Raw genomic sequence first — 26,177 nt, 5'->3', positions numbered from 1 at the left:
AATGCCAGGTGCTTCACGTCTGTAAAAACAGAACACAGTAGAACAGCCCGGATGGATTGACCGAGTGCCACAAGGTCATGCTGTGTTATTCTTGATGGCTTTCAAACATTCTCCAGAATGACAAACGAGCACGAGTTTTCTGGCTTCGCACAGAACATTGTGTTTCATTGTATCCTTGATTTATAACCATCGGAGCCTCTTCTGTGCACTGTGCATAGCCATTTATCAGGAAGGTCATACTTGAAAAGGGCCTGTGGGATTTGCCTGTATCACATTGCTAGATCACTAAATAAATGTGTAAACTAACCCGTTGTGGAATATGAAAACACTTCTCTTTATTTTATACAATCTCTCAAGAAGCTCAGTAAAACCCCATTTTAGTGTTCTTCGGGGGGGGGGGGGTCGACCTAGATTTGTAATCGGAAGCCAGGACCATTTGGTCCATTCAATTCATACATCTTTACATCTTTTTGTCCTCGAGAACTTTCTATGAAAAACTATCAATTCAGTGAGTAGCCATGAGTCATGTGTCACAGTTAGATTTTACCCTATGGCAGAGCTAAGACAGGCATAGGGACACATGCCAATTCTAATGGCCTTGGGGGCAGTACTGTCTCCTATTTTGTTTCTAAGACAGGGTCTTCTTGTGTAGCCTAGTTGGCCTAGAGCTTGCTATGTAGACCAGGTTGGCCTCAAACTCAGAGATCCGCCTGCGTCTGCCTCCCTGCTGGGTTTGACGGAAGGCCCCACCACGGCCAGCTCTGTTCTTTCCCCTTTGTATCCGTTCAAGAAAACTTGCTAGGCAACCAACACTGCCTGTGGAGGCACCATGCCTCTGCCCCATTAAAGTCACTTACAGAAACAACACTGTGGTTAGTGTTATCATCCGTGTACCTCATATTGATCATGATTAAGGCTCCTAATGATGACAGCACACATTAATAACAGTGACATATCGTGTTAACGGAGCACTTACTGTCAGCTGCCGTACGTATGCAGATTCATTTGATTCAGCACACAAGGGAACGAGTGCTATGAGCCTGCTTTTACAGATGGGGAGACTGACTCCACGTGGGTGTCTGGAGATTGAATCAACAAGCCCGGCACAGGAAGGAAGGCAGGCTCTGCCTGCATGGGTTTTATTGCCTTCAACCTTATGCTCTCCGCAAATACAGTAGCATCTCAACTCTCCGGGGCCCCGCTCTGAGCGGCTGAGACCGTGGAAGCTAGAAAAGCCATCTCTGCAATTCAAAATGATGGAGAGTCACCTTCGAGGGCTTGCGGGTGATCCCAGGGCCACCACTGCTGGACTCTGCTACCTCTGGATCGTTAGTCACTCCTCCAGTCCGAACCCGTCGCATACTTGAGAAGTGTGATACTGACTGATGTTTCCATGTTGTTAGTAAAGGAAAAAGTTGGGTTCAGTGTGTGAGAATTTAAGGGTCTCTTATGAACGGTTAGACTCTATGCTTTCAGTGGACTGATATCTACCTGTCTGGAACTATTTTTTAAGTCATAGATTAAGATTTATTTCACATTTATTTGAAAAAAAAAAGTTGTTCTAATTTTTTCCCACTGTCTAGAACTATTTAAGTTCTAGATGACCGAGAAGGTTGAGGTGTAGAAGAGAAGGTTCGAGAGCCATGTATCTTAAGGTACGAAGACAGAAAGCGCCATGTGAAGAGTGCCCTTTGCAGGGGGAGGGGGGTCGTTTGTCTGGCTAAGAAGGTAAAACCTGGCTGTAAGATGAATTCCTCACACTTCATGGTTTCTCAGTCCCGCTCATTGTTCATTTCTTCTAGATCACTCCTTTGATGGCCTCAAAAAGTCCAAGCACGCCCCAGCGTCCCTTGCTGCAGGCCAGCTCTCTGACGTGCCGAATGGGGGTGACGAAGTCTACGCTAACTGTATGGTGATTGATCAGGTACAGCAGGCTAAGGCGACCAGGGTATTTGGACCACTTCCCAGAATGAAAGGGAAGCCCTGGAAGGGAAGGACCTAGAGTATAGTTGGGCAGAAGGGGTAGGGGTATGGGGGAGGGGATGAGAAAGCTCTTTGCTGAAACCAACCAGGAAATGATGGTGGGGCTACCAATATCACTCACGTGGCCTTTCAATAAGCTCTCTCTTCTCTCTCCTCCCTCTCTCTCCCTCTCTCTCTCTCTCTCTCTCTCTCTCTCTCTCTCTCTCTCCTTCCTTTCCTCCTTCCCTCTCCCTCCCTTCTTCCCTTCCTCTGTGTGTGTGTGTGCCTGTGGTGTGTGTGTGTGTGTGTGGTGTGTGTGTGTGTGGTGTGTGTGTGTGGTGTGTGTGTATGTGTGTGTGTGGTGTGTGTGTATATGTGTGTGTGGTGTGTGTGTATGTGTGTGTGTGGTGTGTGTGTATGTGTGTGTGGTGTGTGTGTGTGGTGTGTGTGTGGTGTGTGTGTGTGGTGTGTGTGTATGTGTGTGTGGTGTGTATGTGTGTGGTGTGTGTGTATATGTGTGTGGTGTGTGTGTATGTGTGTGTGTGGTGTGTGTGTATGTGTGTGTGTATGTGTGTGTGGTGTGTATGTGTGTGTATGTGTGTGTGTGGTGTGTGTGTGGTGTGTGTGTGTGGTGTGTGTGTGTGGTGTGTGTGTGTGGTGTATGTGTGTGTGTGGTGTGTGTGTGGTGTGTGTGTGGTGTGTGTGTATGTGTGTGTGTGGTGTGTGTGTATGTGTGTTTGTGTGTGGTGTGTGTGTATGTGTGTGTGTGTGGTGTGTGTGTATGTGTGTGTGGTGTGTATGTGTGTGTGTATGTGTGTGTATGTGTGTGTGGTGTGTGTGTATGTGTGTATGTGTGTGTGGTGTGTATGTGTGTGTATGTGTGTGGTGTGTGTGTGTGTGTGGTGTGTGTGTATGTGTGTATGTGTGTGTGGTGTGTATGTGTGTGTATGTGTGTGTATGTGTGTGTGTTTGGTGTGTGTGTATGTGTGTATGTGTGTGTGGTGTGTATGTGTGTGTGTTTGGTGTGTGTGTATGTGTGTATGTGTGTGTGGTGTGTATGTGTGTGTGTTTGGTGTGTGTGTATGTGTGTATGTGTGTGTGGTGTGTATGTGTGTGTATGTGTGTGTGGTGTGTGTGTGTGTATGTGTGTGTGTATGTGTGTGTGGTGTGTATGTGTGTGTATGTGTGTGTGTATGTGTGTGTGTATGTGTGTGTGTGGTGTGTGTGGTATGTGTATGTGTGTGTGGTGTGTATGTGTGTGTGTATGTGTGTATGTGTGTATGTGTGTGTGTGTGGTGTGTATGTGTGTGTATGTGTGTGTGGTGTGTATGTGTGTGGTGTGTGTGTGTGTGGTGTGTGTATGTGTGTTTGTGTGGTGTGTGTGTGTATGTGTGTGTGGTGTGTATGTGTGTGTATGTGTATGTGTGGTGTGTGTGGTGTGTGTGTGTGGTGTGTGTGTGTGTGTGTATGAATATGTATTTAAATCTACCAGACAGTAATGAACAGGTAGACACCTGGTCCCACTCCATCTGATGTGATCACATAAATTATCTTTAATCCTTATAGCATGTCAGCTGATGTGTGTTGGGATCGTATAACTTTGATGTGCAGACAGAACAGTGTCTGGTCATGAGGAAGCTGGAAGCTCTCTCCACTCCTTCTCCAGCGGAGCCTTGTGGGCTTGAGCTCAGAGCAGAGAGCTTAGGTGCGCCAGCTTAACTCAGTTTTGCTTCAGTCTTCAACCCAGCCATCTTGAAGCTTTTTGTATTTACAAAATTAAAAATATTAATGTGGCTTTTTTTCACACTCTAACTTGGCAGAATCTTAAGGGATTTTCTTGACTAACTTTGATATGAAAATCCTGCTTTTGTCTGATCCCTTGAACATAGTCTCCACACAGTCACGTCATAGACTCTGTGCGCATGCACACAGTAACTGCTCATTAAGGCATTTTACCATTTTTCTTGTCTAGTAGATCTCTGTTTTAGCCTGTAGCTGGCTGTCCCACTCTTCTGTTCCAGTGTCACCAGCAATGTGACACTGAATTCATGGTACAGTGGCAGACGCTGAGGTGGATTTAAAATGATGGGGAAACCACCGTATCAGAACTGATACCAATTGCTGTGGCCATCTTGGCATAAGGCCTCTGAATGTGAGCTGTGGCTACAGAAATCAGGCTGAAGTATGGGCTGAGCCCTTCAGGGTTTGGGATGGTTAGACTGTGTGCTAAGTTAGCCACACTTACTGGATATTTGCATGTAAGATTGATTATATTCGTGACCATATATAAGGTTTATTTTCTAGCTCTTTTGAGGGATAGTTACTGAAATGCACTGAACTATATAAGGTGATGGGTTGAGACTCTGAAATGTACACTGTGAAACCGTGAACAACACTTTGCACACATGATAGTAGAGACAGTTCCTAAGGCCAGTGACTGTATTTCCCTTGGACGTAGACCCAGAAGTAGGGTTGCTATGCTGTATGGTTCTTACATTTTGAGGTTTTTTTGAGAACTCTCTCTGGCGTTGTCACTGATGGCCATGCTAATTTACGTCCTCCGTCAGCAGCATGCCAGAGCTCCCTTCTCTAACCACCTCATTACATCTCTTCTGCTGCCTTTTGGTGACTTGGTGACAGCTTTAATGTGATACTTCACTGTGGTTTTGATTTGTATTTCTATGACGACTGGTGTTAGTAGGCATGTTTTATGTGCCTGGTGGCTATTAGGGAATCTTCTTTAACAAAAGGTCTGCTTAGGACCTTTGTATGTTTAAAAACTGAGGGGGGAGGGAGAGGGAGAGAGAAAACAGTGATCTGTGTGTGTGCGTGTGTGTTATATGTGTGTGAGTGTGTGTGTATGTGTATGTGTTATATGTGTGTGAGTGTGTAAGTGTGTGTATGTGTGTGTTACGTGCGTGTGTTATGTGCATGTGTGTATGTGTGTGTAAGTGTGTGTGTAAGTGCGTGTGTTATATGTGTGTGAGTATGTGTGTGTGCATGTGCATGTATGTGTATTTGAGTGTGCAAGTGTGTGAGTGTGTTATATGTGTGTGAGTGAGTGTGTGTGTTATATGTGTGTGTGTTATATGTGTGTATGTGTATGTTATATGTATGTGTGTGTTATATGTGTGTTATATGTGTGTGAGTGTATGAGTGTGTGTGTATGTGCGTGTTATATGTGTGTGAGTGTGTGTGTGCTATATGTGCGTGTTATATGTGTGTGTGAGTGTGCATGTGCATGTATGTGTGTAAGTGTGAGAGTATGAGTGTGTGTGTTATATGTGTGTATGAGGTGCGAGTGTGTGAGTGTGTGAGTGTGTATGTGTGTGTGTGTGTGTGTGGTATATGTGTGTGAGTCCCTGTGTGTACAAGCCACAGGGCAAATTTGGAGGTAGAGGACAGCAACTCTTTCAACCTGCAATCCCAAGGCTATCTTTGCATTTCTGTATCTTTTTAAAATTCTTTCCTCAGTGCTTTATAGTTCTTAACACGCAGATAATTGCTTTGGTCATGGTCTGCTCTTAAGGAGATTTTTTTATTTTACTATATTGTCTCCATAATTTCAGTTGACCTTTTGAGTCTTTGTTTCCTCACTGGGCAGATTATCAATCCTACTCCGATTTACCCCAATTATTGCGCATGTTTCCATTTTATGTGAGGGAACTGTCTTTACAGTGTTCTGCAAGTGCACTGAAGTTGAAAAAAAAAACCCCAAAGATGAAGTTAGGATATAATTTTTGTTTATGAATACTTTAGATGAGAGACATGTTGGCTTTAATAACACAAAACAAAGAAGCAAAAGAGAATGCAGATAGCCCACCTCAATAAACCTAGCAAGTGATGCTGGACTTGTGCAGTTACAATGAACAGGCAGGCAGGGCGGCACAGCAAGCTGTAAACGTCCTTTGTCCCTTTCCTCCTGTTGTTGTGGGGGCACAGACACACCGCCATGCTTGGCTTTCACAGGATCTAGAGACTAGAATGCTGGTCCTCAGCACTTCACCAACTGAGGCGATGTGCATATAAAAAGATAGAGAGAGGGGTGATATGTTCTGGTGGATATGTGGTGAGGTATAGGGAAAGGGGGTGCGTGACTCCACGGGCCCATGCTGAGGCATCCCTTCCTCCTGAGCACCAGGAGAAAGGCAGAGAGGGAGGGGGAGGGGAAGGGAGAGGGAGAGGGAGAGAGGGAGGAGATGGAGGAGAGGGAGGAGTAGAGGCCAGCCAAGAGCATGTGGAGAGGGAGGGTGGGGGGGAGGGAATGGGGAGAGAGGGGGAAGGGGTGAGAGGACAGAGAGGGAGCAGGAAGACAAGAGCAAGAGAAGTGAGGAGGGGGCAAGCAGCCCCTTTTATAGTGAGTCAGGCACACCTGGCTGTTGCCGGGTAACCATGGGGCAGAGCTTAGACAGAATGCTAACATGAGGTATCACCTTAGCCCTACCTACTCTTAGAGTCTCATTTGCTGCATTCGCTTGACAAAAATGTTCTCTTCTAATGCCCAGGTTGGCGATTTGGACATCAACTATATAAACATAGAGGGACTCTCCGCCCATACCAGCCCGGAGTCCATGAGGTCCACTCTGGGGCCTCAGGCTTGTAAGCACATCCTTTCTCCTGACACCAGTCCCTGCGGGCGCCCGCTCTGTGAGGACAGTGACAGGACCCTGGATGCTGCAGCCTCTCAGTCCTGCATGTCACCACCCAGTTCTCACACTTCCAACTTGAACCTTTCTTTTGGTCTCCATGGATTTGTAAAGGAGCAGAGTCATCTCAAGAAAAGAAGGTAAGACTGTTGTTCTGGAGGAAACTGGGGAGAAGGCTTCATTTTAAAAAACTGTCCCCAATGCTTTTATGCATATATCGAAATGTTGCCCCCTTTTAATTTTCTGTATATATTGATTTGAAAGCAAAGCCTGTAAGAAAGCCAACAAAAATGCAATAGAGGAAGACCACAATGCTGAGTATTAGCAGACTGGCAGAAATAGAAAAGTCTGACATTACCACGTTTGATGACACAAATACGATGGCAACGGAGAGGTGTGAGCATTGTGTAACAACACTGGGAAATGATTTGACACTTTTACCAGTGTTTACCAGCAGATACTAGTGTTAGTGTTTGTAACAGTAGGAAATAACTCAACTGGGGACTAGATATCTAGCTGTGTATAGTCTTAAATTGTCTGGATGGAATACTATACAGTCAATAAAATGAACTAAATAGAAGCATGTCGTTGAAAAAACATAAGCTACAGACTTAATTTTACAGAATGTAAAGTAAGACAGTATATTGCATGCATGATAAGCTATAAAGAGAAAGAAGAGATTGAGAGGAGGGGAAAATTCCCCAAATTTAAGAGCTAGAACAAATGAGAAAAAGAAATGGGAGAGAGGAGGTCAGACAGGTTCTCCATGGATGGGTGAACATTTGTTTTGTTTGTTTGTTTGGTTGGTTTTTTTTTTTTTTTTTTGGTTCTTTTTTTTCAGAGCTGGGGACCGAACCCAGGGCCTTGCGCTTCCTAGGCAAGCGCTCTACCACTGAGCTAAATCCCCAAACCCTGGGTGAACATTTGTGTTTCTGGTTGGTTGAGCCTATAAAGGATTGTTTTTCTGGCATACATGAGGTGACATTAGAAAAACACTGTTGCATGTAGGTATCCATGCTGTGTCCGTGTGTTCATTTTCTTTAAGGAGTAAGCCGGTTTCCACGATCCTTTGGGGCTCATTAATATGTTTTTCTCTCGTGTCCTAACCCTGTGATCCCATGTGATCTCACATGTGAAGTCATGAAGTGAACATAGCACACGCACATTGCATGTGCATGTAGATGCTTAGAAACGAAGATGCAGGCCGACGAGGATGCTCAATGGAGCTGTAGTTGATCAAGAAGAGGAGACAGGGGGCAGGACCAGCTGTCGGTGGGCACCACCCATTGGACCGGGTTTTATGTGAATCTGCAAACCGAGCTTTTTTTTTAAGTGCCAAGTAATGCTATTAAAGATTATTTTGATCATAAGTCCTAAAGCCTTTATGTTTGTAGTTCATCTTAGAATTTTATAGAGGCCAGGGAGTGGCCATTTTCAATTGTGATATAGGTTTTTGGGAGCTCATATGTGCTCAGATAAGAATCCGACAGGGTAGGCCAGACTCCACGCAGTTCTGCAAAATAGATTAAACCGTGCGCGACTTAATTCATTCTGGCAGAATCTTTTGGGTGTGCTCAGTGCCCCTCAGATCTCGAGAAGTTGATTGTTCAAAGAGACAATTGGGTCATATATAAGGCAGAAAAGGCACAAGTGGTTATTCTGTTCTCCTTACAAAAATATTCCCAGAACTTCAAATTCATATTTCCGTGCTCCTGTTCTGGGGATTTTAAACACTCTCTTGCTACAGACATAGAGTTTTTCCTTTTTAGAATATCAGAAAAACTAAGTCAACACTCAGGGGGCAGAAGTAGGAAGATTGCAAGCTCAGCCTGGACTTCGAAGTAATATCAAATGTTCACCTGTTCACCTGCCTGCCAACACCCATGCATGCCGTTACTCAGAGAAAGGAGAAGCTGCTCTGCTGAGAACACCTCTGAAGTCTGCTTCCACAGGCTAGCTCCCCCCATACCCCCATACCCCCATACCTCCCATTCTCCACCCCCACACCCCCCATTCTCCACCCCCCCATGTCCTCTCTCCATCTTGAGAGCTGCAGGAATGGTGGCAGGAGTAGAAGGGAGCTAGGCTGGTGGCTTCAGATACTCCTCTTTAGCCTTGAGCTGACTACAGCTCCGTCCCGTCCGTGGCTGCTACCATGGGACGATCTAACCTGATAACCATAAGCACACAGGGAAATGTACCGAGTGAGAAATAGCACAGGAGACCAGGAACTTCTGATGAAAGAGAAATTTAGGCGTCACACAGTCACATGTGTAGAAGGTACAGGGACAAGGCTGACTAGGACAAATCCCCCAGGACAAATCCTGAGGGCTACAGCCATGTTTGATGGGGCCACACACTCAAATCCAGATGCCACAGCTCTCTGCCTATCCTATATCTAAATGCTACAGAGGACTTTTTTTCCCAGCCTAGCAGGACAAGTCCCAGAACCCTACCTCTGCCCACAAAGGAGGTTCAGGTTTGTAGAAAAGATGAGCAGGAAGCAGAAAGCAAAATCTCAGCCACGCTAACAACTTTGGGAAGCGTGTGTTTACCATAGCATCCAAATCAGTCTGAAACCCTACAAAGCCCTGGGCGTCTTCGGGTAACAGCGCCTTGGCCACAGCTAACTTACTTTCCCTAAGGAGACAATGATAAATTATGATTAAACTCTACCCTGGTACAAGCAGCCCGTGGATGGGTTACTCGTTTTCGCAGTTCTTTTTTTCCCTGTGGATCCTTTCAAACTGGGAACACAGCGTATCCATGGTAGCAGGAAAAACAACGCACTGTACGTTTTGCATCATCAGCCAGGATGCCGGCCGATGCCTTAGTTTCAGCTGTGTAGCTGGGTGCTTTTGGATTACTCTGTTTCCCACCATGGGAGTTTGGCGGAGGCCAAGTCATGTCCTGTGGCAGCTGCAGCTGAGGGGAGGTGAAAGGTGTCAGTCATTCCTAGTCTGCCCTCAGTGGTACACTATCAGAGCAACTCCTGTCACAGAGGCGTTGCCACGTGGCTGGAATTCTTGTGACAGAACATTCACACTGTGTGTCTTATTTATCCCAGAGTCTCTTCTTTCTATGGCTGTTTGCCATAAAAGCTAACTTTCTGAAAAACCCGACAATTCTATATACAGGATGTGGTGATTATTAAAGTCCATAGCTCCTTTTGAGAAATCAAGCAGAAAAAGCAATCCTATTTTAAAGTTTTAAAATAACAAAAGCTTAGCTGATGGGAAACAACCGTTTGCTTGATTTTAAAACTCCCACACCTCAAACATTTTTCTGTTTCATGATAATCCACAGGTTAAGAAAGTAAGCTTTATACAGTGACCTACGGAACGTATCTTACACTGTATGTTATTATAAAGGAAGTTCTGATCACGGCCTAATGAATCTGCCTTACATCCCATTAATGGGCTATGACTGTAAGGTCTACAGGAAGTCTTAAAGAGCACCATCTAGGCTTCCAGAGTCTTTGGTTAACAGCTCAGCAAAGAGAAGTCACAGTCTAATGTGACTTAGATGGGGAAGAGTCGTGACTGTTTTCTAGTGCCAAAAGTCACGTGATATTGGAGCATCCAGGGAGTGTGCACAGTGATGGGAAACTTGTGCTGTAACCGGGAGGCTGTGTATCTGCAGGGGGATGTTACTGTGCACTGACAGAGTCCAGTTCACCAGTGCAGAGGACATAAGCTGGAAACACAGGCAGCAAGCTTTGATGTCCCTGTTCGTCCACTCTGAGACTGTTCATGTGTTAGGAAACCACGCTGAACATTGAAATGGCTATACTTTGCTATGACTCCAAACCAGTAACATTTGTCAGGAATATTTTATTTATACAAAGCTTCGTTTTTCATTTAAAAAAAAAAAGACTCTAACTGGCTCTGAAGCATTTTGGGTGTCAACAAAAGTGGAGTAGATTCATGCTTCCAGATCTCTTGACCTAAAAGATTTCAATGAGTTCTTGGAAGAGGAGCCATCTTGGAACCCTGAATGGTGCTGACAGTGGCCTGCAGCTACTAACGGGTTCCCAAGTACCTTTCTGTGCTCAGGGATTAACTCAGGGTTAGAAACTGATCTAAAGTTTAAATTATAAGCATGGAGTAAGAACTCTGTCTGGGAGTCATTTAATTTATATAATCAATATTCTAGGAAAATAGCCTGTTTTGAAAAAGAAAAACCAAACTGGTTCATTCAAAAATTTCATCTTCTGTTGTTTGCAGTCCTACTAAGATGATTGTCCAGTATTGCACTGGATGAAAACCCCATCTTCTACCACTGAAACAGACAAAAAAAATACTATAAAAATATATCTCATGGGGTTGAGGATTTAGCTCAGTGGTAGAGCGCTTGCTTAGCAAGCACAAGGCCCTGAGTTCGGTCCCCAGCTCTGAAAAAAAAAAAGAAAAAATATATCTCATGTTAATGTGGCCATCACCACCCACAACCATCCACGGCCACCCACGGCCACCCACAACCACCCACGGCTACCCATGACCACCTATGACCACCCATGGCCACCCATGGCCAACCACGACCACCCACGGCTACCCATGACCACCCATGACCACCCACGGCTACCCATGACCACCTATGACCACCCATGACCACCCATGACCACCCACGGCTACCCATGACCACCTATGACCAGCCATGGCCACCCACGACCACCCACAGCTACCCATGACCACCTATGACCACCCATGGCCACCCATGACCACCCACAGCTACCCATGACCACCTATGACCACCCATGGCCACCCACGACCACCCATGGCCACCCCTGACCACCCCTAATCAGAGGTATCAGTGACAAGTTACATGACCACTCGTGGTGTCTCACACCAGTGAGAGAAGCTGAGTGTTGAAAAGTAAAAACCAGTGTCTGTCTGTCTGTCTGCTCACCGAGTGCTTTATCTCATGCTTTAGTTCTAGCCTGGATGCCCTGGTTGCCGACAGTGAAGAGGAAGGGCGTTCTGAGCCCCCCATCTGCTATGCTGTCGGCTCTCAGAGTTCCCCCAGAACTAGGCTCCCCGGCGGAGATGAACTGGATTCTTTTGATGCGAACACCGAACCAGACTGTAACATCTCTAGGACCGAATCACTTTCCCTGTCCAGCACTCTGCATTCGAAGGTAAACGCCTCGGTGTTCGTTCTGCTTATAGGGAACACACAGGATGAGCTCTCAGTGTGTCCATCTCTACCTGCAGAGTGGCTTCTATCTCCCATTTCATGTAATACTCACGCTCTCCTTCCTGAGGCAGAGGAAGGAAAACGGCCGGAACTGGGTTAAAGTGACCGAGCTTGCTTTGCCCATATAACCTTAGCCTGGTCCAAGACAGGGGGCAGATGATGTCAGTAAGTCACGGGTGACATTTGCTGGGCGTTCTGATTACTCAGCCAATCCCCGTGTCACTTCCTTCATCATCTTGAAGTTTTACTCTCCTTGAACATTTCACAAACTTCATTTATTTTTTTTAAATAAATACTTTAATTCAGCATTTCAAAGCAAATCCTTCTGCTGCAACATATCTATTTTTTTTCCTATTGGAGTTCCTTTGCCATCCACTCATTTTCTTCTTCAGTTACATTCTCTACTGTAAAATGGGGGGTAAAATGCCATACACAGTTAGTAGGATCACACCTTGCTTTTGCAGCGTACCCCATAACACACAAAAATGGCTTGATATATGTACAAAACACAGAAGTTTTTTTATAGCTCACCTAAGACATAAAAGTAACGTATATTTTATGGTTCGAAAGGAATTAGAGTTTTGTCTAGGTGAGCCCAGGTCGGCCACATGTCATTACTCAAATTAAGGTCTTTTAACCCCTCATACTGAATCCTTTTCCCTCTGCAACCTGGAGATCCAGCCTTATCTTTTGAGCCTGAACAATCTGTGATGATCCGGGGTAGTAAGAATAGACGTGGGGATGGATAATATTCAAGAAAGAAACAGATAATGCTTGTGAATGTCCATACTAGTTGGTCTTGAGGACTGAAGGGAATGTGAAGACCTTATCATTCCTCTGAGTGAAAGATCGCTCCTTGGAAGCAATTTCATATTCGTTTTCAAAGGAAGGTTCTGTCCTGTAAAGCACAGTTTGCTTTGCCTGTGCAATTACCCAGCACAACTCCGCCAAAAGGTTTAGGACAGTTTCCCAAGTTCCACTGCGTTGCACAATGGTTACTATGCATGACGTAAGGGAAGAGGATGGCACCTGGGGCCTTCATGGTCCATTCCTGCTGGGGTTAGGGTATAATCAGCATCCACTCAGCCGCTGGCCCCAGTGGATGCATCCAGATGAAGCAGCTCGGCCAAGGCTCTTTGAACCTAGGCCAGGCTTCTGGGTCAGCTTTGCCCTGAGCCCTTTAACCAATGACTGCCCAGGGACCATGTGTTTTCACTCAGGAAGGATAGGCAAGGCCAGCTCCCACATAAGTGCTTTGTGATGCCTTAATTTTAGTAAAGATTTCTGCATCACTTTCTCTTAACCCTCATCATAAGTCGTACCTCAGAAATACATGGGCAGGGTCAATGCTAAGACCTCTGTCTTAGATACCACCATAAAGGGCTTTAGTGGATTTCTATAGCATATTCCTCTAACATTTCCAGAACACATAAGAAAGCAATGTTCTAATTATCTTGCCGTCTTGCGCTTTCATATATGTTGCAAACATAATAGAAATGACATGCAATTGGGAAACAGGAACGAAAATGGCGGGTCATATGAAAGGAATTATTTTAAAATCCTATAAAGCATTGATAACATCACTATGGGAAGTACGGTTGGAAAGTCTGTTAACCAATGTGCCCAGGTGAACAGGATTCATAAGGCCTCCCCCTAGAAGCTATACCTAAAACTATAAACAGCCCTTTGAAAGCAGAAAACCTCTTATAATTAGAAGTAGGTGTTTTCCCACCTTCTAAAATTGCTTAAGAATTAAGGTCTCAGTGTAGCATTTTGTCTGAATACTGAAGTATAAATGAACAAAAAAAAAGTAATAATCCACATAAAAACGAATTAAAGCCACAGTTGAACACTCAGAGAAAAAAGCCATGTGACTTCATTTTCTCATTTTTAACCAAGCTGCTGAAATGGCTCAAAGATATTCTTTTACATGTATGAGAACTTTTGAGAACTATTCCACAGAGCTTACATTTATCAAAGCATTAAACAAAAAAGGAGGAAGGACACTAAAGAAGCTTTGAGAGGTGAACAGAACAAATAATTAAGATCATATATTAAGTGTCATGGTGCAGGTCTCTTAACCAGCTACGTGGGGGACCTCGACAGACTGTCCCAAGCTCATTGCCACCCTGGGTAACTTAGGAAGACAACGCTTAGCTGTAGAGCATGGTCTGGGGCATGTGGTCTGGGGTTCAGTGACAGAGGTCCTTCCTGTCATCCATGAGGCTCTGGGTTCAATCCCCAGGACAAATAACGATGGATGAAATGTGTGAGCTGGGGTTTTCTTCAATGACAGTGATTTGGTAATACCATGGACTTTCCTAGGAGTCCCTGCTTTCTGGGATCCGATCACGCTCCTACTCCTGCTCATCACCCAAAATCTCTTCAGGAAAATCCCGGCTAGTGCGCGATTTCACAGTGTGCAGTTCCAGTGAAGGTAAGTCCTGTCTGCCATCTGACTTTGAACTCGTTCAACTCCAGAGTCCAGTTAGTCCAAGTACATGAGACAGGAAGGAACCGCAGGTGAGTTCTAATCCTTCTTCCATAACTGGATTTTCTAAGCTTTGTAGAATCTTTTCCTCATGGAACATTGATCAAGTTATAGATGTCATTTTGATAAGATTATGCATCTGTGCTCATGTCTGTGTTATTTTAATAAAATGTTGCTCTCAAGAATGGTGCAAACAAGAATGAATTCCAGGCATATTACTTTGAGGGCCTTAGAGGATTCAAGTAAAGTAAATTCTGAGATTTACTTTTGACCTATGTGTACAGTGTGGAAAGGCAGCGCCTCAGAGGTAGGCACAGCATGGCAGAATGGAGTCCCTGCCTTCCGTATTCAGCCCAGGCCTTGGGAGAGTTGAAATAACAATGTATTCACAACACCAGTAACTGGATCTCAGCCTTAGGAGGAAGAGCAACAATGTGAAAAAGCGGAAGTAGACCTGTTATACAATGAACCTTCATTAAAATAGAGTGTAGCTACAAGAAAGGGTTCCCATTGGAAGAGCCTGTTTAATTTTCAAAAGTGAACTCAGCCCTAAAAACAGGAAGTTTATGAGAAGTGTGGGGTTCTACTGGGAGCTGTCCTCACCCACTGCCGACAATTTAAACTTTGCTTTAAAATTTAATTCCTTTGTACTTCCTGCACACAGATTATTGTGTAGTGGTCATATTTAAAGGCTGGTCTGGGAGCGTTCATGTCTGTATGGACTGCATTTTAATTAAAAACCTTCCAGTATATCAGACAACACCCTTGTTTTCTTTTCTCCACGAGCCATCCAACAGCAAGTTGCGGGTCTCAGGGCTCTTCCTTCCCGGCATGCAATATTTAAGACAGGAAATCTTCACACATCCCTTCCTCTACTCCCTTTTTTCCCTTTCTTACTTTGTGCTGGTTTTATTACCGTTTTGCCTTTTTTGACATCATGTGGAACGCGTGGTGACTATTCCAGCAAGATCAGCCACGGGGATAAGAAGCGAGAGATGCACGAGCCACACGGCAGGCACTGCTTTGTGTCTGCCCCCTCTCCTGCGGGATGTAGAGAAGGAAGACTGGCCGTTAGCATTTCTAAAAGTTCTCAGAATAAAACGGCTGCAACCACGTCAAGCAGTTAGAAGTTTGCTCTGTTCTCACCTATCCTCCAATGCATGGGTCTTTCTTGGGTCTCCAGGTCTCCCATCAACTTTGGCTTCTGTTTTCTGAAATGGTTCCTTGACATCTTTTCATTACTAGACCTAGTTGGTGACTGGCCTCATACTATTGCTCTTCGGAACACATACTGGTATCTTCCACACAGTGCATGGTACTGGAGACTTACCATTAGAACTTTCTCTGACCCCAAAGTTTTGAAATCAGTGACATTTGATGGCTGAAAGGCAATTGTTTAGTAAGGAAGAAGTATCTTCCATTACAAATTTGAAATGAGAACTTAATTCTGTGTGTTTGAGTTGGAATAAAGAGATGACATCAATTCCTTTGTTTCCCCGTTTAGTCTATAAGTAAATAAAGGACTGTCTTTAAACAGTATATTTAAATATAGGGTTATTTGAATAAAGTTTCACACACACACACACACACACACACACACACACACACACACACACACGGATCCCAGTAGACAGAAGCTGTACAATTGCCAGCCTCACCGTTGATATCATTTATGGGCCAGTCACACCCGCATGGCTACAAAGAATAATTTAGCTCCTAATGGAGAAGAAATCATTTGTTTATGTAACCAAAAACACAGGTGTGAAAGCTTGTCTAGTTCCAGGACACATTCAGATGTCTTCTTGTTCAGTTTGCTACAATGAATCAAAAGTAAACTGGTATTTATGTTGCTGTTACTTCTCTTCTAATGAATTTTGAATAATACTAAATTTATCTTTATTTAAAGAGAAACCAAATCTCCCTTTGCTCCCGGGGTTGGGGGTGTGGAGGTGAGATGCTCCCTTTTATGGACACTCAAACTTAGGATTCATTTGTACTATTTTTAATTCTTTTTTTAAAAAAAACCTTTTAATTAATCAGTGTATGTAGGTGTTTCACTTGAATGCATGTATGCGCACCATGTGTATGTCTTGTGCCCTGAGAGGCCAGAAGAGAATGTCAGATCTCGTGGGTTACAGATGGTTGTGAGCCACCATGTGGGTTCTGGGAATTGAACTCAGGACCTCTGAAAGAGCAGTCAGTGCTCTTAATTGCTGAGCCATCTCTCCCTTTTAATTCTTAAAAAAAAAAACCCTTTTATTTATATTTATTTTACATGTATAGGTATGTGCCTGAGTATATACGTATGTGTGCTACATTTGTGTGGGTACCCAGACAGTTGTAAGCTACCCAATCCAAGTGCTGGGAGCTGGATTCCAGTTCTCTGCTAAAGCCCTGAGTCACCTCTCCAGTCCCTCCTTCTAGCTCTTATTTGCCATCTTCTGTCTTCCTCGTTAGTTCTGAAGGATTACTTGCTGTGACTTCTCAGTCTTTCTTTTTCCCAAAATTGATTTGGAGTCAAGGATTCAATGGCAGCAACTTCAGTATTTAATGTTGGTTTACCTAAAATCAAGTCTATCCGAGTAGTCTCCTTCGGTGCTTTGTGGATTCCTGTAGGGTGGAATGATGTCGGTATTGAAGTAGTAACTCCACCTCACTATGGAGTCCAAGTACAGTCTACGTTAAGAGTTTGTAGAGTTCCGCCATATGTTTGAAAGTTGTTATAAACTGATGGGTGGAATTCCCATTAGATCGTGACCAGTTTTCTTTATAATGGACTTTATAGCTTGATAGCTTGGCTGGCTCTCTGATTTTTTGGGAACGTTACCCTATTTATTTATAAGACCTATGACTTAATTTGACAAACATTTTATAATGACTACCAACGCCTTTGGTTTTCACAAAGTAGACTTTCTATTACATACAAGAATTCAGGGGTTATTTATTTACACTTTGTGTAACTGGCTCATCCGGCCCATAGTTCTAGCCCTTCCTCCTCCCTCCACTCTGCATTGGTGAAGGATTGCACTGCTTTGTGGGTGGTGTGCTCCTCAGTGGCTGCTCCCTCCCTCTCTCCCGTCTAAGTCAGTGTCTCCCTTTATCCACAGTAAGAATTCCAACTCCGTACTCTGCCTGTAAAACCTGCTCTTGTGTCCTGCAAGGCCAATGGGAGGGCTGGTTTTTCTTTTCCACCAACCATAAAATGCATTTATGATCGGACTCCTTGAGGATTTTACAACATTAAGATAGACTCTTCTTTGTGCTGGCCTTCAGGGCTTTTGTAGGGCTTTGCTAAAAAGTTACTGATTCCCTGTTTCGGGGGATAAGTGTTACAAAAGGGTTGAACTTTCAGTAAGGAGTATCCAAAACTAACCCTCTGAACTGCTTGCAAAGTATCAGCTTCCCTTATCGATGCTAACACAGTCCCTGAAGACGTCAAACTGACCTCTTCCACTCCAAGCAGGGAAAGCAATAAAGTTTTATGTGCAGATCAGTTTTCTTGGTTTTTTTTTTCTAATTGAAATGTATAAAATGGTATTTCAGACTAGCAAGTGACTGCAGTTTGTCTTAGGTTTCCCTTTTTAATTTTTTGTATTTTACAGAACAGAGATCATATAGTTTCCAGGAGCCACCGGGAGAAAAAAGGTACGTTGAGGGTTCCCACTTCTGCAGGGTTTGGAGATGTCTATGCATCATGTTTCCTATGTGCCCAGGGTTGGTGAGAGATTTCTGAGTAGTAAGCTGTGCAAGACCCACTGCTCTCTCTCCCTGACTCAGTGCAGCCTTCCAAATGACTGCCTTCCATCCTCAGGGGTAAAGCTGCAGGGTTGGGGACAGGAGGGTTCCATTTTAGGTTATTTTCAGAGTTGAACATTTTGAGAGGCTTCAGAGATGGCAGGTTTTTCTCTAGATCGACCCCAAGAAGACTTTGCAGCAGCCTTCCCCTGGGTGGTTATTGTACAAAGCCCATAAACATGCCTGCCCTTGCCCTCTGTAGATTTCGGCTTAGTAGTGCTAGGCTTGAAGCAGGAGCTGCCCTCAGCACTGCCGGGCTTCTAATCACTGTGTGGATCTGAGGCTTGAAGTTGGAGCTGCTCTGCATCTTAAAATGTAAAGCTGGCACCATAGCCAAGCTTGGGAAGAAACCAAGGCTATAAGTGGGATGGCCAAGTTCTGCTGGCCTTGGGTACCTAACTGGCATGAGTCACCCATGGAAGTAGTCCCTGAGGTTATTGCAGAACAAGGGACAGAAATGGCATTGTGACAAAGAGGATGATGACATTGGTGACAGCTGAGGCAGTAGTAACTGACAATTATTGGGTGACCATACGTGCCTCTCCCTGTTTCAAGCGGTTTATATTTAAGTGGTCTGTTCTAGACACTGTAACCATCTTGCTAGCCAATTCACTATCTTTAGAATTCTGTCTTTCTAATAATTGTAGTAATAGTGGATTAATTATTAAGATTTTTTTAATTAAAAATATTCTCTGTTAGGAGGTTGTAAGATAAGAGCCAGTGTGACACTTGGTGAAGTCACAGCTCATACAGTGATGTCACCTGATTAGGGTGTGTGGGAGTGACTTTCTTACTCCTGGTCACTTTTGATGTCTCCCTCCCTCCTTCTCCCTTTCACTTGTATACTTAGAGGGCCCAGTAGGGCAGATCTTTCTTCTCCTTGACACTATTCCTGGTGTTTTGTTGGATATTCCAAGAAGTTTCTTGTTATACTTGATGCTTTACCTGGGTCATTGGGTAGGTTATTCCTAGAGGAGTCACTTTCTTTGGTATTCTCTTATTTAGACTAGTCAGTTTTTGGGAAAAGGACACATGAAAGGGACTCATCCCAGACCTTGTAGGCTCATTGCAACAGAGAAGCCCCTTTCCCAGTTCACTGATGGTTACATAGTATAGACGTCACTGTAGCAACCGTCCACGTTAAATTACTTCTGGTTAAATTACTTCTAAAACATCTCAGCCTTAAAGGGAGTCCTACTACATCGGTCCTCCATTTGCATAGTGGGAATTTACTTTAATACTTAGAAATCAATTCACTGAAAATAATAGGTTATCAGTAAAATTGGTTAAGGTTAAGATCTGAAGATCCACATTCCTAGCACATTTGAAATACATGTTCGCCTATTGAAAAAGTATCAAGAGAGTTTCTGTAAGAATAAAGTTTATAAGATTTTATGGTTAGCAAGTCTATTGGTCATCCACCTCATACCAGAAATTGAGCATTTTTTTTTTGGTTAGGGGATGTTGAAAAGAATCTTTTCTGACTTTTATAAATTTAAAAGTCATTTAAGTTCAGTTAGTTCTTATCCAAAGCAGCTAAGTGCTAGAGGGGCACTGCACAGTGGAATTTGGTTAAAACTCGGAATGAAACACTCTCCTGCATCTGCACAGAGGCAGTGCCGCTCCCATAATTCAACAGTGGCTCACACCTGTGCTATCCACTGTTCCACCAGGACTGGTGGGTTCTAGCTCCTTAATATCGTGTTAGTTTGTTAGCACTTAGGTTTAAGTCTCCTCTGCCCTGGGGCTAAGAATTAGCATAGTTTTATAGCATTTTGAAGAACGCAGTATAGTGCAGTCAACTTGACAGATTTGTAACAAAAACTAATAGTTTATTGATAAAGTCTTCTGTGATGTGGTGAATAGAAGTAGAGATGAGTAACCAGGAGTTAATTTTGTTTTATTCGAGATAGTTCAGTCTGTTCCCTCCAGGAATGGCTACACGGACTAGGGGAAGGCAAAGTGATCATGGCTCAGTTACTTCCAGTGTGCAGCCTGGGTAGCCTCAGCTCCTCTGTGACCTACATTCTTAAGATGAGATGCAGCTGGCTGAGTGGGACAGGCTGAACCTACAGACGCAGTCTGTTTCTCAACTGGCATCAACCGGGGAAATGCCCGTCCTATTGCAAACCATCACTGTTCCCAAGATAAATAATAAAGTCTGCTTTCACGACTGTTAGTCGGCTTCTCTGTCTGAGGAGAGTCCTTTTGGCATGTTTTCAGGGTAAGCTTATACAGGTGCATTTGCCAAGCACTTTTGTATAATTTTCAGAAATACAGAAAAGTCGAAGTAAGGGTATGGTGACTACTCAACTCTTAGATTCTACGGTTGTTAGCCTCTGCTTTATCAAATCTCGTTACTGTGTGTTCATCCGTCCATATGATTCATTTTTTAGTTAAGAAGTTGCCATTTTTCTCTTTAGAAGCATTTAAACCTAAAGCAAAAATCCAACCGCACCCATACAGATGTACGTACGAACATGCATCCGTGCTGTCCTTTGTCCCCCTTTAGCCCTGCAAAGCCTGGTCACAGAGTCCTTTCTTTGTAGAATTCAGGAAGAAGAATGGGACGACTACATCATTCCTGCCAAAGCAGAGTCCGAAAAGCACAAAGTGAGCCGGACTTTCAGCTTCCTCATGAACAGGATGACCAGTCCTCGGAACAAATCTAAGGTAACGGATTGTCTGTGCCTAACTGCTATAGAGCGTAGGCGGCTTCTGTCCTCAGCAGTTACCGTAGTTTCCACAGGTGTTCCCCTTCGATCTCCTGCCTCTGACTGCGTGTGCCCCTTCTTAGGATTCTTGTCAGGTCATCAGGATTAGTAAGGCAAGCCCATGCAGGGGTCAGCTCACATTAATGCATGGGTTCTGTAAGAGTGTTCGATGACAATTGTTTCCTTTTTACGTTTATTCCTACTTTTTCTATCGTGACTGCTGCTTTTGAAGATGAAAAACAAGGACACTAAAGATAAAGAAAAACTCAATCGACATCAGTTTGTCCCGGGAACGTTCTCTGGAGTTCTGCAGTGTTCCGGTTGTGACAAAACACTCCTGGGGAAAGAGTCACTCCAGTGTGCCAGTAAGTCCTTGAGTACCGTGTGTGACATGTTGTCTTTCTGTCCTGTAAGCTCCCAGGGATAAAGAAAGTCACTGCTAAGCATGTTTGCACAGATCTTTTCTTGAGGGCCTCGCATATCATAGAGCAATTGCCTTGCAGTGGTCAACATTGGTCATCCGGTACTTTTATCTAGTTGGCGACTCTCTTAAGTCTAAGCCTGTCTACTTTGTCTGCTGGACATCTCCCAGCTTTTGAAGGTTACATGCTGAAAACTGAGATCTGGAGTCCATCTCAGTGCTTGCTGTCAAGCTGATCCACCCATCACCTCAGACAGATACTCAGGACAAGACTTTAGAGGGTTTGTTCATGACTCCTTTTCTCTTGCATGCTGCAACTGGTCCTTTAGCAACTCTCTGGACTCTGTTTCCAATGTGTATCTCAAACCCATCATCATCCATCACGACTCTCACTCACCTAAAGCCACCATCCTAATTGGTCTCTTTGTTTGTCTTCTATGGCCATGATAAACTCTGTTAACAAAGAAGACAGGAAAGTGTGAAGGTCAGGAGGTCTTACCTAAAGCCATGTTTTATGCTGAGCAACTTTCTTAAGAAATACAGCATCTTCCATACAATTTGCAGGAGAGAACCGAAACACAGTCAGCAGAAAGCCATCATACTGTGGGAACAAATCAGCTAATAAGGAAGCGAATCAAGCATTGTTGCATAATGGGAACGAGGGACATTTCAAAGGCATCAAAGACAGGGTATGCAAGCCCTGGGACAAACAACCACAGCCCTAAAAGGAAGGGGAAATGAATTCTTAGGATCCAGAAAACTGTAACTCCCCTAAAGCCTTGGCCCAAGCTATTCCTGGCCTTGCCAAGCATGTACCTGGTTTTAAACAAGGGACTAAGTTCCTCCTCTACATTGAGGGCCTCAAGGAAAGTCCTGGATCATTCTGGCCCTCAACATACCATGGCAAAAGCACCTAGAGAAGGAAGGAAGAAGTCCCTGTTGACCGTCTGTCACTGAGGAAAGCCAAGACAGGCGCTGAGGCAGGGCCGGAACTGAAACACAGGCCATGGAAGAATACCGTTACTGGCTTGTTCTCTGTGGCTCCCTTGCCTGGCTTATTGTACAACCCAGGGCCTCCAATCCAGTGGTAGCATGGCCCATAGTGGGCTGGGCCATGCCACATCGATCATTAATTACAAAAATACCCAGAAGTCAATGTGATGGAGGCATTTTCCCAATGAAGGTTCCCTCCTCCCAGATGACTTTAGCTTGAGTCAGTTGACAAAAAACTAACCAGGACACTGCCATCTTCACCCTTCTTCTCACAAACCAGCATGCTCCTGTCTTAGTGCCTTCTCTCTTTGAGGGTCTTCCTTCAGTAAGCCCTGTAGCCCGTAAGATAACACCTCCTAGGCCTGGCCACGCGGTGCCTGGCTTACCATTTTTCCTCATCATGGAATCCCAGAAGCCTTGTTATTTACACCATCTACATTATGGCATATTCCCGGGTCAATTGTCTTATCTGTCCCTTTCACCATAAGTTCTGGGAGGGGAAAGGGAGGGCAGAGTAATTTTTCACAGCCCCCACTGGTGCCAACACAAAGCTGACCCTTAACACTTATGTTCGGTTAATGACTCCTAAGGTAAACTATTGTGTAAGGAAGACCTGCTCCAGTTGAGCCCGCTAAGTGGGTGTTAATGGCATTGCAGTCAAAAGTGCTGAAGACTCACTTAGCCATCAAACCAGATATTACTTTAAAAAATAAGTGTATGAAGACTTACAGAGGATATACTGTACGAATGGAAACTTAAATTACCTCAAATTCCTCTACCAGCAAAAGCTTTGCTGTCAATTTATCACTTTATTAGCCTTTAATATCGCTCAGATTAATGGGTTCTGACCCTCTGTACATGAGGATAATATACCTTCATCACCTTTAGTTCCCTGCCGTCATCTCCTGCTACCCCACTGTTCCCCTCCTCCACTTCCAAGCCCTTCTACTCTCGTGCATTGTCTCTGTTGTTTCCCTTTCTCTTTAATTATTTTTATGAATATTCATATAAATGTACAGATACTACCTGAGTCCATCTACTGTTGCTCTTGTGTTGAGGGTGAGCATGTGGTATTGGGTAGCCACTTAGAGGGCTCATCCCGGGGACGTATAATTGCTCCTCTCTCAGCAGCTACTCATTACTTAGAGTCTCTTCTAATCCCAAAACATTGCATCAGCGTTTAATCTGAGATTGCATTTGATGATATTATCAAGAGTATTTCATTATTTCTCATGGTGTACTTTTTTTTCTATATTTTTACTACATAAATGGAAAGTTGTTTCCACACAGATCTGTCTACGATGCTAAGTAGCCCCTTAGATTAAATTCTACAACCAGGTTGTGAGTTTAAGTGTACACTTGTTAGTTCTCTTTATACTACGGTGGTGTTTTGGAATTAGTTTGGGGACTTAGAAGGTTTTCATTGGGAGGGGACTGTTGGCCCCTTCAACTTGGATTACTGTCACACTTTGACATTGGGTTGTCGACTGTGACACGGGCAGTCTCCACTGCGTTTGGAATATAATCATCTATACACAAGGGTTAATAGCTCTAATATTATAGACCAATGTGATGTAAGACAGTACATTGTAGAAGTACTCAAAGTCTTGCTGTCATTTTCTCTGTTAGATTCCTGGTTGCTAACAGTTCGCAGACATTGTAGCAATGTCTCTGTACTCTCATGTCACCTGGCTTAGGTGCTGGTGCGTACTGTGATGTGACACTACCTGGTGAACAGGCCCTCTTACGTGCATTCATCACGGATGAACCTTAATCCGTATTGCTGTATCTTTTGTCCTTTCTTGCCTCCTGCACCGAGTTCTGCTTCTCTCAGATGTGCTCCGCTTGTTTGTTCCTTTGCTGTGTGTGTGTGTCACAGAACCGTTTCTGCGGTTTTCATTCTTGGGGTGTGTGCCTTTAATTTAGCTCGAGAGGATCTGTAATGTAACGGAAAGACCTTGTTTTATAACAAAGGGTTGTTCTTACTTACATTTGATTTTACTGCTTCCAACTATCTTTGATGGTTCCTGGCTGTTTTCCTCACTGTCTGGCTCGGCTCTTTAGACCATGTGTTGTCTGCTTTTATTGTTTCCTGTGATTTGGTAAGATAGGGGCTTTTAATATCTACTAATGGTCGTGTTATGGCTATGTAAGGCTCATAATTTAATAGTTTCCCTTCCTTATGTGGGCCTCCTTCTCCCCTCTGTTGATATATCCAATCGTTGTATTATTTCATTCTTTTTTATATTGTAGGCTGAGCATTTCAGGAATTGACTTGGCTGTTTCAGGAGCAATTTAATGCTTTGGTTTAGCTCTCTGTATATACTTACAATAGCTTTGAAACCATTCTCCCTCCCTCCTTTTCTACCTCCTTCCTTGCTTCTTTCTGTCTGTCCTTCCTTCCTTCCTTCCTTCCTTCCTTCCTTCCTTCCTTCCTTCCTTCCTTCCTGCCTGCCTGCCTGCCTGCCTGCCTTTGTTTGTTTGTTTTGTTGTGCTAAGGTCTCTTATAGCCCAGGCTATCCTCAAACTTAATATGTAACCAAGGTTGACTTGGAACTCCTGATGCCCCTGCCTTCGTCTCCAAGTGCTGAGATTACAAATGTACATCTTCAAGCCCAGCAGGCTTTTTTTGTTTTGTTTTTGTTTTTGCCTGGGTCACTGCTTGCTTTTAGGCTAGAGAGAGGGCTGGGTGACTTAAGAGTGAATGTTGCTCTTGCAGAGGACTGAGTTTGTCTACACAATCCACACTGGACAGTCACCTGTAACTCCAGCTCCAGGGAATCTGATGCCCCTGCGAGCGCCTTCACTCGACAGAGCATCCCCATGTACAGACACATAGACATAATTATAACGAAAACAAGATCTTAAGAACAAAAACAAAGACCTTTTGTCAACCCGATCTTCAGTCTTTACTCCCTATTCCTTCTCAGTCTAGGATGCGCTGGGGTAGGTTTTAGCAACCTTTATGCACTTCGCTTGTTTCATACTCAAAGTGTAATTTATCTGGCTAAATGACACCATACTCCCAAGTCTTTCCCTTCAAGCTTCCGTCCAATACAGTTTCGAACTTACTGTTATCTCGGGAGAATCTGGGACCCGTGGGACCCGAGTCCTTTGTTAGGAACCCCCTTTTCTCTGCCTATATAACAGAATACATTTAAACTTTCCATCACATGGATACTGCCAGCATGTGTCCATAGCGTGTATCATTTTATTATTCTTGTTAGGATAGGAAATAGCAGAACTCTTCCGTTTACCCCTGAGCTTGCCTGTTCAGCGTTATGAGATCCTTTTCTAATGTAACTTGGGCTGTTACTATTCTGATTTTGTTTTTCCGACTTTTTTTCCTTACACAACGGTCATCTCCGATCTCTGTCTTTGTATGCCGTTGCCTGTTTTATAATCACAGCCTTCTTCCCCACATCCTGGGGATCTCTGAGGTTGGATTTCACAGCCGTGCTTTGATATCTTGGGGCCTGGATCTGCCCCTGTGCCATTGGGAATCTGTCCATGCCCTTCACCTGCCTGACAGTTGGTCTGTCTCACAAAACTCCACTCTCCTTTCATCCAGCTGGCCCGCCCATAGCCTTTTTTTTCTCCAAGCCCTCAGGTTGGATTTCATGGAACCCTCTTTCTTCTTCTGTCATATCAGAGGCACATTTTAAGCATCCTCACTTTACATCTCTGTCTCCAGGCCTGAGGCCCAGTGGATGCTCTCCCTGTGAGCTTGTTCAGTGGGGTCTCATAATCTCTGCCTCTCCCTCCCCTCCCCCTCCTCTCCCCTCCCTTTCCCCTCCTCCTCTTCCCCCCTCCCCTCTCCCCTCCCTCCCCCTCTTTCCTCTTTCCCTCCCCTTTCACCTCACCTCCTCTCCCCTCCCCTCCCCCTTCCTCTCCCTTCATCCCCTTTCCCCTTCTCTCCCCTCCTCTCTCCCCTCCCCTATCCCCTCTCCTCTGCCCTC

The 26,177-nt window shown here is 44.3% G+C and overlaps 1 protein-coding gene across 6 annotated transcripts in view; it reads left to right on the top strand.

Annotated features, from left to right (window-relative positions):
• Positions 1–26,177, top strand: part of Arhgef28 (Rho guanine nucleotide exchange factor 28) — a 297,367-nt gene that overhangs the window by 194,363 nt on the left and 76,827 nt on the right. For all 6 annotated transcript variants that reach the window (XM_087625772.1, XM_087625793.1, XM_087625783.1 and 3 more), the window contains 7 exon segments: positions 1,803–1,924; positions 6,468–6,748; positions 11,541–11,745; positions 14,130–14,241; positions 17,898–17,940; positions 20,640–20,763; positions 21,037–21,169. In XM_087625772.1, the coding sequence (XP_087481898.1) occupies positions 1,803–1,924; positions 6,468–6,748; positions 11,541–11,745; positions 14,130–14,241; positions 17,898–17,940; positions 20,640–20,763; positions 21,037–21,169 (1,020 nt within the window).

The sequence above is a fragment of the Rattus norvegicus genome, chromosome 2 (assembly GCF_021556685.1).
Source record: "Rattus norvegicus strain SHRSP/BbbUtx chromosome 2, alternate assembly SHRSP_T2T, whole genome shotgun sequence".
Lineage (NCBI taxonomy): Eukaryota > Metazoa > Chordata > Mammalia > Rodentia > Muridae > Rattus > Rattus norvegicus.
This window is presented reverse-complemented; position numbering and strand designations above follow the sequence as displayed.